The sequence below is a fragment of the Cebidichthys violaceus genome, unplaced genomic scaffold (assembly GCF_023349555.1).
Source record: "Cebidichthys violaceus isolate CVI_PGR_0920_01 unplaced genomic scaffold, fCebVio1.0.p SCAF_1, whole genome shotgun sequence".
Classification (NCBI taxonomy): domain Eukaryota; kingdom Metazoa; phylum Chordata; class Actinopteri; order Perciformes; family Stichaeidae; genus Cebidichthys; species Cebidichthys violaceus.
The window spans coordinates 19,793,106-19,813,306 of record NW_027176262.1 but is presented as its reverse complement, the minus strand read 5'-3'; the positions used below and the strand labels follow the sequence as shown (position 1 = coordinate 19,813,306).

The following is a 20,201-nucleotide window of genomic DNA, read 5'->3' as shown; positions in this document are numbered from 1 at the left end:
GGGGGGGGGGGGGGGATGACATTGGGGACTGTTTACTGGTGGCAGACTTGTGCTAATTTGGCAGAAAATAAAAGGCCCCCGGGGCATCACCTACCTTTTACCCACAGTATGGCCGTCATCTCTGCCGAGCCCAGCTGATTCTCTGCCCGGCACACATAGTTCCCCTCATCTGCTCGGCTGGAGTTGACGATTCTCAGAGTATTGTTCCGCAACAACATAATCCTGTGAGACAGGACACAAAAATCAATACTGCTATGAGAAACAAATACACTTACGAACAGTTGCTCGACAAGTTTTCGAGCGCGAGGCCCGCGTGTTTGCGGTTGCGTCGGGTTACAAGAATAGCAGTGTTCACATGGGATGAGATAAAACGAACTGCTCAGATACTCTCAAAATAATCATCCACTGGAAAAACCTTAAAATGAAGAAGAGAGAGAGCAAATTATTATCACTGAATTGAAGGACGAAAAGCGTCTGACGGTGCGTTGTTTGTGTTACGACAAAGCTCGGAGGACTGAGGCATGTGGAGTCAAGAACAGGGTTTGTATTTGTTGCGCAACCTTCAGCAAAATAAACCCTTTTCCGTAGAGATCAATCAAGAATTAAAATGTGTTAATGAATCTGATTTGCAGATACCACTAAGTAGCCCTATATCGAACAGGATTAAAAAAAACAGCTGTTATTAAAGATACAGATTAAGGTAATGGGGACACATTTTCTGTAAAAAGAAAAATAAAAAGTATTGATGTCAAGAACAAAGAACCAAAGTATTCCTCTGACTTTCAATTTGGGTTCAATGATGCACCATATCTGATCTTGTGCTGCCGAAAGAGCGCAATAGGCCGCCATCTGAGTGATTGCCGTATAATTTAAAACTCATTAAAGGACATATCGGAACATAATTTGTGGAGAGAACGCTACACAACATGAAATAAAATAGATTCTTTGTTCCTCTGCATCAATATCTCCATAAATCTAAATAAAACGCTGATGGATCCACCTGACAAACCCTAAATATTGCAGCATTCAATGAATCTAAAAAGGAAAGCTGTCAAACGGAGGCGTGCATATCACCGAGCTGTCCTCCTGGGAAACAAGTGTAATAGAGAGGGGAGGAAAAAAACAACAACACCGCCACGCCTGCATTCATAAGTAGCCCCTTATCCAGCTGAAGGACGCCAGCAATACGGGATCAACATTTCGCTCGGAGTTGTGAACAACAGCTGGAGAATTAAGCGCTTGACACCAGATAGTATAGCGTGTATCAACACCGGAGCCAGGCGTGTGAGCAGATGGCTGCAGAGCAGGAATCATATGAAAGAATATCCCCTTAGTGTCTCGTGCAATCCCCTTTTATTCAAAAATCCAAGTATTTACATCACATATGATTTCAGCATTGCCTCACAGAGGCGGGGATGAATATTTACAAAGTTATTGTTTTATTAGAAACGTCCAAAATTGAAGTGATGGGTGTGTGTGAGGTATTGCCGTCTTATGATCTTATTTGTGTTGTTTGGCATTTATATTTGCAACACTAAGCTCTTTCATCACGGGGCAAAGTGATTGAAATTCACGAGGGCGTGACAAAATCTTGCCACACATAAGACAATTCAGAGGCAATCTGCAGCCAGGAGACATTTTTCAAATTAGGCTGGAAATCCACAACTGACAAGGATGCCGAGGCAGAGAGGACAAGGTGGGAATATGCAAATGGATTCAACCTTAGGAAATTTAAAAGAAACATTTAGAAGATCACGGCAAACCTATGTGGCATTTGAAAATATATATATATATATATATATATATATATATATATATATATATATATATATATATATATATATATATATATTATATCCATCCTTTAACTTTTTCAAGTATAAAAGGGGTTTCTGAGGTGAAGCCAAATGGACTGCTACAGAATACTTATATACATATGAAATCCGAAATTGCCTTTTTTTTTTTTTTTTTATAAATAAATGCCTAACCACTGTAGGCACAGTCTGACTCTTAGACAAAGAGTCTGTGGGCTTCAACTGAGTCTGCCACATACTTTCAAACTAATGGGATTAATACTTTCTGTTTAAGAGACAAAAGCCCTGAACATTAGCGGAAATCCATGTTAATTACAAACCTTCATTAAGTCAGCACAGCTGTCAATGCCAGATAAACGTGAAGCTGCTTCGATTCCTCCCCTGTCCTCCCAAGAATAGGACGTCTCTCCATCCTTTAACTCTTTGCTTTACTATAGGTGATGGCAGAAAATCCTTCCCAGGAGTCACCCTGGCCAAGACCGGCAAACGCGCTGCTTCTCTTTATTTCGGCCTTTTCAGATAGGAATCACCTTTTCGCAAGGTTGGTCTCCGGTCGAGCGGTGACCCCTTAAACACTGCGTTATCCAGATCATTGACTCACTGCACAGGTGTGCCGTTAAGTTGCATCAAACATGCTTGTGTTTTATAAAAGCAGCGTGTGTCCAGCTCAAGAGGAATAAAAAGAATGGACCACACACACTGTACATATTACAACGTCAGCACTAGTAGTGATAGTGGAAGATAAATTACTGTGAGGAGAAAATAAACTGCTTTTTCCAATATTGGGTTCTGTCCTCTTAAGACATGGCTTTATCTGAAGTCAGATAAAAACAATATCAAGGTTTTTCGGACAGGTATGAATCTCCCCCCGAGGTGTGCGCCAACAACACACACACACACACACACACACACACACACACACACACACACACACACACACACACACACACACACACACACACACACACACACACATAAAAAAAAAAAATAGATTTGTGAGAATTTGACAAATACCTCAAAGGCTTTATCAGATCCAGACAAGCCAGGGTCATTAATCACCATTTTAGGGCAACACACTTTCTAACTTCTCCCCATCCATCAGCTCTACTGGAGCCAGCTCTTTTATAGAAAAATAGGCATCCAAAATTAGCTCAGAGGACCATTTTTTTCTTTTGAAACATGTGCGCCGAGCTCTGAAAGGGCCGCGTTAAACCAATTCCTGAGAACTCCTGTTTCCATTCACCTGTTAGAGGCTGTTCTGAAGGAGCAGCACACTGAGGATCTTATTATCAACTGGCTGTCCTTGCTGCGAGGCTGTTGAACAGACAGCTGAGTCTTGGCTGATAAACAAAGGTCCCGTTCTCTCGCTCCGAACTCGGGATGCTCAGCGGTGGCTGATAATTTCAGCGGCGTCGCTCAGTTTGATTGATGGAGCCTCGCCCCTGCTCAGCCCCCCCTCTAGGTGCAACCGAGGGATGTTTCTCATAAAAGATGATGCATCAAACTGCATGTGAATTCCAAATGCAATTGTGCCGGTCTAAATTGTCAGCATCCCTGAGAAGAAGGAGGCGGGCCTCCAGAGCTTTGCCAGTACCTAAAGGTGTTTTATTCTAGTAGTGACACTTCATTTCAGTTACAGTAATGAAAATGTGGTGTGGTACAATGAGGCACGCGTGCGTTTCCTGAAGGGCCTGCGCCGGAATGGCGACACTTGAAGTTCAGCCATGAAAATCCCGCGATTAAAAAACAATATGAAGATATTGAGGGAGACAAACTTTCCATAACTTCATGCATATTTTACAGGGCAATTAACTTTCTCTCATAATATTCTGTTCTCTAAAGTGTGCGGAGGGAAAAAAAAAACAAATCGGATCCTATTTATAACAGAGCTCCAGCAAATCTTCCACCGGCTGCAAAGAAAATGGGCACGATCCATCCCGATGCAGCAGACATGAATCCTTCCTAAACGTCTGAAATAGTGACACTCCAGGCGCTGGAACACGCCCTCCAACATATATAACTACTGGTTTGTGGATGCACAGTAAAGAGCTCAGGGCGGATCATTACTTTTGGGATTTTTCACGGTAGGAAATGATTTTGTCTGAGTTGCACACATTTCTCTCACTTTTTAGCAGCAGTGGGCGATATGACGATATACTGTGCAGTTACAAAGACTATAGAGCACCATTTCTAGTGAGGTATCCATCTATCTCTTTTAATATCTCTGGATACATTAGGCCAGTGCAGACAATGTTGCAAATCAATGACCAGGAAAGCTTCATGGCACCAATGTGATGAAGCGTGTCAGATATATACAATTTCCATCTGGAAAATTTTTAATCTATATTTGTTACGGTAATTTTTCAATAATAAAAAAAAAAGATCATAATATTGCTATGAACTCGGTACGTGTTGATATTACCATGTGGTGTCTGTGGTCCCAGGTGCAAACACCTGCACTACTCAAGTGTCCTTGAGCCCAAACCTTGAATCCCTGTCAGCTTTGGGGCTCTGGAAAGCTGCGGTTAATGGAGGATTTTCTTTCTATTTTTATATTATGTCATAAAACAAAAGCATTCTAACTGGCACACCAGCTATCTCATTCTTTGTTTCCTGCCCAGGGACTACGGATGTAACTTAGCTAATAGCTAACTCTGGTACAGCTAAGAAGCTGTGCATTGTCCCAGTCAAATAATTATAAAAAAAGCATAAATAAATAAATCACAACGTCTATTTGAGAGTGAAACACGATGCATCTAGAGAGTTGCTGTACCTTCTGCTTTGCTGTATCCGTCGGTCTCCTCTCTTCCATGTTATCCGTGGTTTGGGCGACGCTCTGGGTTTGCACTCCAGCGATATGTCTTTTCCAAGCGTGGCAATGACCCGAACGGGATTCTGAACAAAGACAGGAGGCGACGCTGTGCAAGACAGACGCATGGGATTTTAACGTTGGACAATGATGCAGTCATATCATAGTAAACACACTAATATTCTGACATATTCAAACCATATGTGATTTCTTGTTTCCAAATTTCCACTCTTGTTAAAACAAGCACGTAAAATGTCTTTAAAATCAGTTGAGATCATGTTAAAAGTCATTATGAGTATTTTATTTGTAATATATGAACAATAATTGATCTATCTTTAGAACAAACGCTGAATCAAACGACTCCTGATAAAAGGGCTTATTGTGAAGACGATTCACTTTTTTTCTCGTCGCACAAATGAACTGAAACTAAAACAACGCTGCCTATGCTTTCAGCAGCTGTTTTCAGCCCATTGTCTACCATAAGCTGATCGTATAATACCTGCTCAAGGGAAAAGGACACCAATGGGATCTTCATGTTTCTGCTGAACGCCCAAATAACATCTGAACACGACTCGACGAGCTTCGGTTTGTGTGATTTTTGTCTTTTTGCCCCCTAGCGGTAAAACAAACCTTTTTAAAATGGCTTTTCAATAATTGCGTGGTTGCTAAAATGTAATGCATTTACAAACGTAATACACACAACACGTCTTCAACTGTGACATTTCAAAGTCATTATTTAAAAAATGCTGCAGGGTTTAGACTGACACATCATGACTCAAAATGCTTGATCGAAATGCTAATTTGTTTAAAAGTAATAACTAATAATTTTCCACGTGCAACATAACAAAGCATGCTTCTATACAAACGTGCTTTTATATACTGCAAAGCGCCCCGTACTTTGTCTTAATTATGTGCTAATTCAGTATCCACAACAGTTCTATAAATACACATTGTGTTGTTCAGTCTAATTAGTTAATAATTGTCATGTTAATGATGACATGCTCAGATGATTCGCACTGCATTTATGAAAACAGTATTAACCCATATTTAACCAGGCTGCCTGAGTGAATAACAAATGTGTTTTTTTAACAATCATGGCTCACTCCAGAGAATGAATTAGGCACTAATGGTCTAAATAAGGCTTAAGGCCCCAAAGTAGACGTGCTGCTGGTATACGGCTGTGTTGCACATCAAGGCCATCTACAGGCTGCAAGGCTCTGTCAGCTGTGATTATTCTAATCCTGAATGATGCTTTATAGGTGACATTATACACAATGACAATTCAATCCCATCTGTAGCTACAGGCTGACCCCTGTCCCTGCAACACTTGTGTCTTTGAGGCTGAGTAGTTGCCTGAGTGGCAGAGGTCCCTCTAGACACGAAAAGCAGCGGAAAACAGAGCAGTTGCTGTGTGTATTTGTTTTAATCAAAATAAGAGCAGGCCTGCAGCCTGGTGGCAGCCGTACCCTTATTGCTTCACCCGCCACCCTCCCAGAAGAGCTGGATCTGGGACAAGATCACAAGGGCGAGGGCAGCCGCTGCACCCGTGCAGCCTCAAGTGATCGCTCATCTGCAGGCTGTTATTAGCCATGTAATCTGTCCTGATAGTGTTTGCTTGTGGACATCTCCACGGAGCACAGGTCACTGGGAAGACATGCCTGGGGGGTGTAGTTATGAAAGCATTCATCACCAGCTTCCAAACATCATCACTGTGACTGTGACTCTAAGGAAGGCAAAGAAACTTCCTCATCAGCTCACGAAAAGCGTATTAAACACTAGATTTTCTCACTCTTGCAGACACTTTGCAGTCAAATCTACTAAAAAGTTGTAGTTCTTCACAGGTTTTAAACTGATGGGCGTAGGAACAAAACATTCCATGGATCTTCCACAAAAACCGTTGTCCATTTCCAATAACATTTCCAAAATGCCACACATTCCCCCTCAAAAAAGGGCATGCCACACGGGCAGCAAATCAAAGTGTCCCTCTGGGGATGGGTGTCACCAGATGTGTCCCAGTATAGAAGATGACAAGGAGAAAATAGTGCATCAACACAGAACAGTGGACAGCCATTCAGTATGACTATTGTGCGTTCAGCCTGAAGCCTTATGTGTTAGTCTGGAGAGCAGTTTCCTTTGCTTTTAGTGTCCTTAAAATCTCAAGTACATGTGGCTCCTGTTTTGCAATTTACAAAGAGATGCTTTTATGTATTTGTCTCTCTGGACCCTGAGTCTGAAATAAAGTCTATCTATCTATCTAAAAGGGAAAACATGAAAATATTTGACATTGTGTGAGTTATTGTTAAATAAGGAATGGAGGAAGTACAACGCAGAAAAAGCAAAAGTCCTGCATTCAAAATGTTACCTTGGTGAGTATATTAATCAGACAAATGTACTTTAAGTATTAAAAGTAAAAGTACAGCAGACAAATGCCCTCCCTTCTGACAAATAATGTCATATTTGTATTCTATCATTCCATTAATACCTTAAAATAATTAAAAAGAAAAGCAGTAAATTGTAATATATGTAAAGCTGGAACCAGAAAATTATTTTTGCTTTAAAATTAATTCAGTTAATTGAGCCTTCACTAAATCCAGCCTCTCAAAAACAGACTGGCCAATCATAGCGTAGCATCAGACAACCTCCAGCAACTTTCCGGCTCTGCTCCATAGACTTTCACGCAATTGTTTCGAAATTCCATTTCAGGCTGGTTTTGTGGACTTGGAGCTAGTCGTGGTTAAACGTTGTGTAATAGTGATACTCTCTACCTATAGAGTTCAGAAGGAGACGCATGTTTCTAAAACGATACTATTACATGTTAAAAGCTGTAGAGCTAACTTTAGCAGAGTATTCATTAACTAGCGTTAGCACTTCTATGCTACGCTAGCTACTGAAGGTATACTGAATGTGTACACATTCTGCTTTGCCATTTTAATTAATAAACAGTGCTGTTGTCTTATTTTGAATGTCTCGATCACCAGGTGATGTGGTGGTTCACTTTCACACTGTGATCTGTAGCTTTAGCTTCTGTCTTTAGCTTTATGAACTGTTTTCACTGCTGTATCAGTTTAACATCCTGGATATATCCTTCAATTGCATATTGTAGACCCTTTTGTCTGCTTCTCTGGGAAATTACTTTTGTTTTTTACAATAATTTGATGACATATATGCAGGGAGTGCAGTTAGTGACAGTGTGGGCTCCATGGTAGCTCTGACAGCTTGGTGGAGGAGCAGAGGGGGGCGGGGCTTAGTGAAGGGTCAATAGACTAATCCTTTCAGCTGTACTTGTACATTTTCATATATTCAGATTAATGTAGTACCTCAAATCTGTACTTAAATACAAAACTTGAATAAATGTACTTAGTTACTTTCCACCATTGCTGGTAATTACAATTGATTATTAAACGACAATAGAAAACACTGACTAACAAATACCTGATGGAAGTCAAGGCCAAAACAAAGATTTGTTTTTTTCTGTGTAATGAAGATTGTGATGTAGGCTGTGCTTTGATGACGAAGGATAGAGCGGAGATAAGACCCTAATGGAGTCATTAAACTCCATCAAAGAAACCATTGATGTCTCTCTTTTAATGTTTGCTCCCCATTAGTATAAATCTATACCTACAAGTCATTGCTTTTTGTTCTCCTCTGATACAACAAAGAATTGTTCCAGACCCTCCTCAACTTGATGCAGGCAGACACCTCATTGAATATAACCATAAGGGTCCTTCTTTTATTCATGCCATCCACTGCCGAGGTTAAATCAGGGACCATTGATTGGCAATCAGTACATCTCACAGTTCAGTGTTCCCCACTTGCATTTCAATCTCCCTTACCTATCATCCAGTACCTTATTCAGATGCCAATACTCAGTCTGCGATTCCAACATTTGCAGAGAATCAAGAAATGAGTTTGCCCGAAGGTAAAGGCTGCCTCATGAAAATGACACAAACCTTTCTTTAAATGCCATGTTTTGTCTAATCTAAATTATAAACCACATGTATAATTACCTAAAATCTTGAGTTCGGCGTTAGAGTAGATGGCCCCGTATTTATTTCCTGCGACACACTGGTACATTCCCGAGTCCGCCTGCTGCACTCTGTGAATAGTCAGCTCTCCGTTCATTATTTCAACTCTGCCCTGTAACAGGAAGAATACATCAACGAACATCCCATCTAAATATAGATACACCGTACATCATTAAGAATATATAGTGGATGTGTAGCTTCATATGGATAATTCAGATGTTTCATGGTACAATCAACAAAAGGAGAGGGCACAGTACCTGGGATGTCAAGGGCAGACCATTAAGAAGCCAGTGATAGGTTGGCCGGGGCCTCCCCATGGCCTTGCACTCCCACTGGAGCTTCTCTCCACTATCCATCTGGGTGTCATTAATCATCCTGACCCACTGAGGGAGGGCTTGAAGATAGAAAAAAAGAATCTAGAATAAGAATATATCCTTGAAACACACCTGTACGTAGATGAGAAGAAGCAGGCATGCACAAATACGCTGTCAACACACAATGTAAGAGGTTGTAGTTAAGAAAGTGGATGTCGTAATGTTTAACGCTCGTATGGTTTGGACATTCTTGAGTAGTGTTTATGCCCTCTCTTTTGTGTGCTGCTTCTTTGTATCACACATTTATTTATTTTTTGTTCTTAACTAAAAAAATCCTTGAATCCACCCTAGACACAGTGACTTTTATTGCTCCTGTACTTTTACACTGCACTTAACAGAATTCATTCATAAATCACACGATGTATCTGGTAATAACACATCTTTTTTCACGATCCTCTCTGATGCTCTTTTACCCTAAAGAACAAAAGGAAAATGCTTCTGTTTAAGAAGAACCGGGCTTTCAACTAACTCCAATGTAAACCGATCCCTATAATTATTAGACACTAGGAGCAACTGACGTAGAATAAAGAGCGTGCAAGTCCACGTAGTGCAGTGACAGTTGAGGTTAGATAGGTCAGACAGACACAGGACTTTCACCCAGGAGACCTCTGTCCATGTCCCGTGTAAAACCAAGGCAACATAGACTTATTTTACTATCATTTTTATCACGTAACTGACGTTGGAACTAACGCCGCATATGTAACAGACTTATCCAACGCAACAAACACACTGTTTTTAACCCAAACCACAACCTTTTCCTAAACCGATCCAAGTACTTGTGTTGTCTAAACCCAACCAAGTATTTGTGTTGTCTAAACCCAACCAAGTACTTGTGTTGTCTAAACCTAACCAAGTACTTGTGTTGTATAAACTTAACCAAGTACTTGTGTTGTATAAACTTAACCAAGTACTTGTGTTGTCTAAACCCAACCAAGTACTTATGTTGTATAAACCTAACCAAGTACTTGTGTTGCCTAACCAAGAAAACCTTGGTTGGAAGTTTATTTTGAAAAGAGGATGTATGCTTGTACGTTTCCTATGAACACAGAAGTTTATTTTAAAAAGACAAGTTGCATGTAACCAGCAGAAACTGACACGTTGAGAGTGAGATTGTGCTGCCAAAACATCCAAGGTTTGTTTCTGAGACCAGGATTACGAATATACAGTAACCTGTTTACCAGCACACCTCTAGTCAGGACCAACAAGCCCAACCATCCAGACAAACCCTCATGGAAAGCAGCAACCCATTCAATAAATTGGATTAAATGATTAACTTTCTTTTGAAAATTACCAGACAATGTAGGGGAGATTGTCACTGATGGGGTGTTGCATTGTTCTCACGTGTGGATTGCATTTATGTTCTTTGTATCATGTTCACGATCATTTTATTTTTTTCTCCTTCCTCTGCATGACTGGCCCGTGGCAAAGGCAAGCTAGGCACCTGCCATTCCCGGGAGCTCCTTAACCAAGATGTTTTTTCTCTTTTCTTTTTTTTCTCTGTCTGAAGCCTTGTGTCCACAGTTCCTCTCCAACTACACATCTGTCACAACTCAAGATCTAAGCACTGTACAGGCTGGATGCATTTTCTTTTCATCTTATAGTCTCTTTCCATCTGCTGGATCCTATACTACACATGGTTGTGCATTTTCCAGCTCCTCTACATTTACAAGTATATGAAATTAACAAGGACCTTTTGCTGGGGCTGGATCGCTCTGTCAGTCTTATGTTGGGGGAGGGACGTTAATTAGTAAGTCACTTACTCAATCCCTTTTTTCTTTCTATTTCAATCTCCTTTATATTATACTTTTTGTTCGAATACGATTTTACACTCAAATGACACTATTAATATATGCATATGGCGATTGTAAAGTTATAATACTGAGCACTTAAAAAAAAAAAAAAAATGTGTATAAATATCAAAATAACATGTGCAATCAGAACCTAATAACCTATCTGTGTAGACTGTATTTCTTGGGACAAGACATGATATTATTTTAGGGTCAATGTGATAAATTCGTTCATTGCATCATGGTGTATTTCTTGTATTGTGTGCAGAAGAAGAAGAAGAAGAAGAAGAAGAAGAAGGAGACCCCGTCACTGAGCTGCTACAGTAACATGCCGAGCACGTTCTTCTGCTATTCCTTGCATATGGCACCTTGGGTAGAATGCTTCTTTTTGTGTGTGTGCTTTGATTGAATGATTACGGTCAGGAAGGTCTCCCTCACAATGTGAGTTCAAACTTCCAGCTGACCTGTGTAAATTACATTTAGCGTGAGGCTGCTACAAATTAGCTCCCTATTCTCCTTGTGATGTCAACAGAATGGAGGTTGCCAAGAAGTGCAGGGCCTTGGAAATGTGTCCTACCAAGGCTGAGGCAGTCCATTATCTTGGTCCTGTGCACACGGCACAGACAGAGAGGAATGGAGGACACCCACCTTCATAGATAAGTATATGATAATGGGCTGGTAATTCAGCGCGCTTACTAGTGGCTGGGGAACTAAACACTGTTCTTTAAGCGAGGTCTGCACTAAAACTGATATCTAATCCCTGGGCACACAAAGCTCCATGTTTTTTGTTGATAAGCCTGTGTTTGGTAAAATTTATAATTATAGTGTATACCTGCATTAGATAAAAGATGAGAACATTACAATGTTAGTATAGATAAATAAATAAGGTTTTGGTCCTAATCATAGGTATTCCCAACAACTGAGGATTCTATAATTAATTTGTTATCTTATATAAACAGATTTACTGAAATGTATGTTTTTGTAGTGATACAAAATAATAAGAAACTCAGCACATTCATACAAAGCAGTGACCAAAGGCATGGATGTAACTACTAAAGTATTATAATACATCTTTGAAAAAAATACAAAGAACAGCCACAACAGTCTGTTATTAAAACAACGAGCAGAGAAGCAGTTATGGTAGAGACCCACACTAAAAGAATGAGCTCGTTCGTTGAGGTGATGCACACTTGTTCTTGGATTATCTGCTGTGGATGTATAATTCAGGTTCAGAAATTGAGAATAAAGTAACTAGATTACATCATGAATAATACATGGGAACTGTGCAGAATGACCAAAAATAGCAAACAAATAAAGTGCATTTGTTGTTCAAGCTACAAAGTTCACACCGATATTCCTGGAATGCAACACATCAGCTCTTGTGCTCTTATCTAATGTCTGACCAAAAGTAAAAGATGAACAAATGAACGGCGAGTGAGAGGGTGCTTAGACTCACTGTAGACCTGCAGGTGTCCTTTGAAAGCAGTGCCTCCTCTCGGATTCTCAGCTTTGCATTCGTAGGTTCCCGAGTCCTCCAGTTGGATGTTGGGAATTTCCAGCACAGCCTGGGACTTCCGAAGTCTTGCTTTTTTGGGGATGTTGCCATTGATCTTCCTCCATGTGATTGTTGGCACTGGACTGCGAGGAGAGAAGAGTGGGATTATATTCTCAACAGTACGGTGTAACATAAGAACATAGGAACTGCTTATGTATATATTACATCGTCATTATAATAATAATAATAATAATAATAATTGAAATTACTATTTATTTTCACGTACTTTCACCTTGATACAAATGATAAAAGATAACTTTGATAGATTCTCTACCTAGAAAATTTTACATAAAAACACAATTCACACCTTTTAAGTTAAGTTACCTGAGTTTTGGACATTTGGTCAGAAATTAAAGACATCAATATTGGCTTTCCTGACTACATGAGTAATTAAACAAATAATCATCAGGTTATTCAATAATGAAAATAATTGTTATGTGTTTATTTGCCCAACAAGGGATATTTTAAAATGAAAACGTCTAACTGTACCAAACATCGGCGATGTCCTGCAGACTCCAGAAGTCCTTAACCTTTTTGTGATTATGTATCGACACACCACGGTGAGTATTTAATGTTGGTTCTGCTCCACATGTAAACTACTGACCTTCTGACCACCCGTGACAACTTTACTGTACCCAACGACCCGCACATTAGAGCCGGGCTTCAGGGGGACGGGCACAAGATTCAAGATTTTTTTATGATTAGTGTTCAAGCAATGTCATCCATTCCTGTTTATTCATGGCTTGCCCTATAGATCCGTGTGATAGATGACTTGCGTATGCAGAGAGAGAGACCATGCGCTCAGTATCAGCAGTGCTCTTGTATGACAACTAGATTTGACAGGTGTCTGAAAGATGGAAATGTGACACCATACAAACCTCCGGTGAACCCATCAATCATTTAATCGAGATGAAAATGTTACATCCCTGAGCTTTTTTATCCGCTCTAAATTCACAAGGACATTGAAGTGCTCTTGGCTGCAATGGACTCAAATTAGGATTCTGAGCATGTTCTGTATTAAACAAAGCATTTCTTCTCAAAGAGTGTCTTTCATTTTGGACAGGAGTTTTGTGTCACGTTTTTCTTTCTTAAGACTATTGGTTTCAACATTTTCTTTTGCTTTGTATTGTTGAATAGCTAACGCATTACCTTACAGCATGCATTGAGGTTTTCGTCACATCACCGAGGCTGTGAAGCGACACACTGAATTATAGTCAGTGGTTTCAAACGGACTTCAGTTATTGCAGCCCCACGTTTCTGCACATGAATTTGTGCACAAAGTTCCATCACTAAAAGTGTCTCGATGCAAAGTTATGAGAAAGGAAGCACGGCGGTTACTTAATGCAACATTTAGGACGATGTGTGACATTCATAGACAGTCACAATCATTTCTATTTATGTAACAAGCATTCCAGTTAATCCCTTACAAAGTATAATCCCCCCCCCGTTTTAATTAGTCATACATCAATCTAGTCAAATAGAGTAGAAAAATAAGTCGCTGTCATCACTAGTAACTCCCCTTCTGTAGACAGATAGAGTTGTTCTGATACCAGTATCAGAAACGCCTCCGGTACAGAATAAAATGCTGGGTCGGGTATCAGTGAGTACGCAAATCCAATCCAATATCATGTCATCATATCATACGTCAGACCGATCCGTTCTGCACATGCACATCCTAGCACTACACAGCTGTGGTCCAACACTTGAGCAACCTTTTTTTCCCCTGGAAATGCTACATGGTGAACGACAAAACAGTGTTGAAATCGGCATTAGGAGAGCTAGTTAATGTTAGCCGTTAGCAGCCGGTGGTATGGCTAAATAGCAGAGCTAACTGCTAACGTTTCCCGAGGTTGCACATGATGCATTCAAGCTCTTATCGGTACAAATTAGTATTGGGTGTGTTCAAAAGCTTGTAAAATGGTGTTTCTTGCATGAAACTTGAATAAACACCGTTGTTTGAAGAGGATGTTTTTTTTAGCAACACATAATATATATTAGAGAGAAAATGATGTTTAACTTCCTGTTTTTTTGTATTTTGTATATCGACCGGTGTGGTGCATCAAAACCAAATATCCTCCCAAATGCAGTTTGGTTACTAGGGGCAACATCTGGGGCCTGAGGTAAAATCAAATATCTGTGGTCTAACGAGGGTCCATTTGTTAGGACTTGGCATTTTTATTTCAATGCCCCTGTGGGGTGTAAGAACCACATATGCCATCAACAGATTGAATCAGTACTCATGCATATGGCATGCGGTTGTTTTGGAGCCCGTCCTTATATGTTATTAATGGAGAATTTTGCAAAAGACCTTTGCTCCAAATAAAATCTCGACCAGCCGAAGAACAGAGCAAATCTACAGAGACCTCGAGGGGCTGGAACATGAGGGTGTATCTTCCCGAGTCTGTGGCAGGGTTTCTGTTCGGAGGCTGAATAATGAGCACCGGGCCAGTACATGTCCACAGCACTAAGTTTAGAAACCAGAACCTCTGCCTGTCAGTGTCTTCTGTACCAAACTGCTGGCACTGACTCCTGAAGTCAGAAGCTGAGGACATGTACATCTTATCAGAGAGTACAAACTGAGTATTTCATACCCTAACAACGCGCTACACACTTGAGTTTATGTAAGGTGTTTTCAATTTAGGAATGTGCCCATAGGCAAGCTGTTAATTAGCATTCCACACAATTGCTGTGCCCTCATCTTGTTCTATAATAAAGGTTGAAAATTAAATCTAATACCAAAATATAGAGGGGAATTGGTTTGTGTCAGATCATTACAATCTGGATGTTATTCCAGCATTTAGCTCATTTGCTAAGCTCTCAATGTCTTAGTGCCTCTGGGAAAATCTCTACTGCTTTATAAGGAGAATTTAAAGCCACATTTCACCTGTATTATATGAGCTAAAACTGTCTCTGAAAAACATTAACCATAGCACCAAGAGCATGGAATGTGTTGTCATTAAGAGACACTTTATGTTACTGCTGACGGTGTGGTCCTTGTGGTGCAGCATTGCTCAAAGAGGAACGTAACTGCGAGTGTTTCAAGAGTTTGATTCCCTCTGGGGTCACTGAAACTAAAAGTGTATCCACTCCTCTCAGGCAATTTGGATGAAAGCCTCCACCGCATATTGTATTTTAAGTGGAAATGAGTGGGAGAATGTGTAACCCATCAAATGTGCAAGGCCTTTTGAACTACATACTCCAATATCCCCTGAAATGAAAGCAGCTAAAAGCACTGCACTTCCCAGAGTGTCTTGTAAATCTGACTGTGAATCCAAAGATTTAAATTGAATTAGTGCTGTTTGAAAATCTATAGGTAGCACATCATCATCCGTCAAATGAATGTTCTCTTTTTATCTTTAAATGATCAAAGATCTTACTATTAGGATGTATATTATTATTTCATCCTTTGTTTTGTTATGTATCATGTCAGTCACTTAGTCTTTTCTAGGGTTGTTTTCTGTTATTATCATTATATTATATTATATAATATAATGTTCATGAAGAAAAAAATAAAATATTAAAATGGTGAAAATCATTCATGGCGATTATGCTGATAATCCTTTTATATAAAAAAAAATCTGGCTGAACAATAACTGTTTTGCATCAGCAGGCAATAAAAAAAGAAAAATCAAACCAACATGCAAATGAGAACACCACATATTATTTCAATTAACAAAGACATAAAAGATGTGTTCCCCCAAATAGGAAAGTGCTAATGAAGCTCCTATTTCAAACAATGATTATCATTCTACAGTGTCCACACACACACACACACACACACACACACACACACACACACACACACACACACACACACACAATGGTCCAATGGTAAACTATTGGACTGTTTCATGTGTATTGTCTCAATGTTCTGTTTTGCCCTTGACTGTGGCCTACAAAGTAGTGTCACTGGTAAATATCACAACAGACAATCATATCAAGGAGCTCTGGCATTCACAGACAAAGAGCCGCTCGGCCCCGTCTCAGCCAGTGGTGCCATCATCAATATTGAACAACCGGAGAACAAAAGCCATTTCAACTTCATTTTCGGCGCTATATAAAGACTGGCATTTCTTAATAGGGGAGCATTGATAAATCATTCATCTCCACAGTATGTAAAAGGGTAAGTCACCACTATCACTGTCTGACTGAAAGCCATCAGGCACAAATTGTTTCATTGATGGAAGCACAGAGCGAGGACTGTTCTACGAGCATCCAAAAAACTCCTTGATGGGAAATACAAAGAGGTGTGAGATTAAAATGCAGAGTCTATATATTTAGGAAATGGCTTACCATAATGTGGATAACCGATTGAAATCAAAGAAAACAATTATGAGGTCCTTAGTCATCTGCAGATTACAGACTGTTTGCACTGAAGATAAGAATCAGCAATGAATAATTATAAACAAAATGGGGTAGGGGTGATAAAAGATTATGTTGTACAATGAAAATTATCCCTTGTAATGTCAAACACCACTTCAACCTTGCGTTGGAGAACACACACACACACACACACACACACACACACACACACACACACACACACACACACATACATACAGTATATACACATACACATATATATATATACACACACACACACACACACATATATATACACACCTTATATATATACATACATACATACATATACTGTATATATACACACATACGTATATATATATATATATATATATATATATATATATATATATATATATACGCGTACATACGTATATATATATATATATATATATATATATATATATATATATATATATATATATATATACACACAATGTTGTTATTACATTTTTTTAAATATCTTTTTTCCTGCGATGGTTGTGTAAACCATGGAGCCTGCATGCTAACTTTAGCAGCTGTGGTAAGTGGTTTGGATTGAAGTCTCGGAGGACAAAAGTGTGTTTTCCCTCCTGGCAGAGAACTATTACCAATTCCATCTTACCATAGACGTAACCTTGCCGTCCTGCATTCATAACAGACCCTGAAAGCACCCAGGAAACACAGATACATTTGGGCTCTCAATTATGAGAACACATGAGTCCCTTGGGCGGAATTCCCTTTTCAGTCCCCCCCCCCCCCCCCCCCCCCACCTCTGCACTAACATGCCATCTAACAGCAGAGCTGTGGTGCTGCACTTTCTCTACACTCACTTAACATCCCGCCTGCAGACAAGATATGCCTGGTCCCCTTTCAGGTAATGGAATAATGCAATTTAAAGAAGAGGGGGAAACACAAGGAGCATTATCAAAAGGATCGCTCAGCAACAGAGCATTATACTTTTCATGGTGATTAATATGATGCTGCAGCAATAAACAACAAGCCATATTTGTGCAATATGTTCTTCCTTTACTTACTTGCCCAGAGCAAAGCACTCCAGCCTGACAGTGACTCCTTTGGCAGCCAGAACAGATGTAGGGAAATGCACTTCAATTTTGGGCTCATATTCACCCATGACACCTGGAAAAGGTTAGGAAAGAGGAATTACAGACATTAGAAGCAAGCAGATTGAAACTGCTATTTACCCGCCCCCCTCCCCCCTCCTCCCTCCTCCCTCCCTCCTTTACCCCATCATCACCTTTGTCTTTTCTTGCAGTGTGTGCTACACAGAGACTGGGTGTAGTGATTTGCCCCGGTATCTGTTTTATGATAAAAAAAAAAATTGAGATCTAAATTTCTGGAGGAGTTCCTGATTCAAAAGGCCTCTCAAAGGATACAGAGGCGTATTGAATCACGCAGTGTGCGAGCGCACATTATGTGCACCATCTGGCACATCCACCTTTGCTTTAAACACTGTTTATTAATAGGGATAGTGATACTATTGTAGCCCAAACACAGAGCAACTGAATAACCATGTGTTTTTGCTATACCAAAACATTTTAACATTTTTAAATCTTTGTTGTGTAGTCAAAGTTCAGTCGTGATTCTACATGGGCAGCATATCGCCGTCTACGCACGAGCACAAAGTGTACGTCGACGTTAGATATGGCAGAAAAAGTCACGAGCCGCGGTGTCACAAAAACAAACCATTAAGAAGATGTACTAACGCGTACTCTCCAGTGACAACAGGGTGAAGTAGTGCATTGTCTCCAAGAATTAGTAAGCCACTCTACAAACACACTGTGAAGGACACAAGTGATAACGTGTTATCGGTCTTGCTAAGTGCCGCTCTGACTAACGCCCCGGCTCCAAGTCGCAGCCGGAGGACGTGGTTCTCTTTGTTTTTTTTTCATCTGTACGTCCAGGCGGCCATTTATATGCATTTACATGCAACGATATGTCAGATAGCATCGGGCGAATTTGGAGTAACAAAGGAAAACACCTTCATCTGGGGTCTAATTACTATTATCAGTGTTATTAAATGGGAGTTTGCCGACATGAAACTCTTTGCAAAGGAATGTTGAATGTAGACACAATCATTGCACGTGAACGGACACACTGCTAACCCCCGGCACCTTTCTGAACACCCAGCAAAACACAGCGGACCACATCCGGTGCTCCGCCACGTGATCAGCAAGACAAATGACCGGCATGACATTTGAGAAACCATAATTACACCTCCTACATGTACCTGACACTTTTTATGTGGTAAAATGAATGCAGCAGAGAAGGAGTGGGGTTATTGAATTGTGGCCCACTATGCATGGTAAAGGAGTTTTATGTTATTTGTTCCAAAGAACTTTTCAATTTCAATCTCATTCTCAACATTTATAGCTCCAAAGCAGCCCTTCACATATAATGAATTTGCAATATTTCATGGGCTCAATCCACAGTATATCGAATATCGTATTCAGTCTCAGCGGCTGGACCTGATGGAATTGAAAGAAATAATGTCTTGGTGTGCTAAAACATTAACAGCCCTCATTTGAAGTGTGGCTTTATATTTTATGCTACGGTTTTATTTATTAATCACATAAAAACTACATTTTTCTGTTGTGCTTTGTTCTTCTGCGAACCAATTCCAAAATAAAAACCCTATCCTGAAACTTACTGGGACTGCAAGATGATAGCATTGAAAAAGTATGTGTTTTATTTGCTCTCTGATCCTCTTTTGAGAAACTTAGTTAATAGAACACATACGCATTCAGTACATAACTTGGAAAATAGCTTTTAGCTTTTTTAGGTTTTTGTCTTATTAAAAATGTAGACCTGTAATAGTGAAATTGTAATAGTCTACCACAGTAACAACTCCCTCTTGGTCCAGCCTATTCCTGGATAGTCTAATTGTAATTGGATTGTCTCACCTCTACCACTGAACCCATTGAGGAAGTTGCCCTACAGGCATTGATCCTCCATCTGCAGCACAATAGCAACGGGGCCATGCTTTATACGAGGAACAGGATTAATAGTACACAGCATGTTGTGATATAGCAGACAAACTCTGATAATGTGACGGTAAATACTGATTCATGTTGATCAGATTTAAAAAAAAAACATTTCCTCTTGAGGTAAAAATGTTTGGTGTAGTACAGAAAACATGTCCGTATGGAGATGACATGTGTCTGCAAACATTATGTTGCACTGATATCACTGTTGGTGTGGAGAGAGAACATTTCTGATAACATTAATAACATCACGAGTACTGCAGTCCAACTGGAGGCTTTACCATTTACCTGAATGTAAAACAATGGTTAATTAAAAGAACAATATGCTTTTTTTTTTGTGGCAACATATATTTAAAGAATATTTACACCCGGAGTGATTGAAGAGTTTTAGTTATAAATAGAGAATTCACTTGGTATACTGCTGTACATAAATCTATTACATGAACCGTCAATCAGCTTGAGAACAACAGCAGTTTGTTTAAACTGACACT

General features: G+C 39.8%; 1 protein-coding gene across 6 annotated transcripts in view; it reads right to left on the bottom strand.

Moving 5' to 3' along the window:
* The window catches only part of cntn5 (contactin 5), a 107,833-nt gene that overhangs the window by 17,544 nt on the left and 70,088 nt on the right, over window positions 1-20,201 (bottom strand). For all 6 annotated transcript variants that reach the window (XM_068713970.1, XM_068713977.1, XM_068713984.1 and 3 more), the window contains 6 exons: window positions 17,743-17,845; window positions 12,266-12,447; window positions 8,906-9,042; window positions 8,631-8,760; window positions 4,588-4,732; window positions 95-222 (listed from right to left, as the gene is read on the bottom strand). In XM_068713970.1, coding sequence (XP_068570071.1) covers window positions 95-222; window positions 4,588-4,732; window positions 8,631-8,760; window positions 8,906-9,042; window positions 12,266-12,447; window positions 17,743-17,845 — 825 coding nt within the window. The remainder of the gene's footprint in view (window positions 1-94; window positions 223-4,587; window positions 4,733-8,630; window positions 8,761-8,905; window positions 9,043-12,265; window positions 12,448-17,742; window positions 17,846-20,201) is intronic.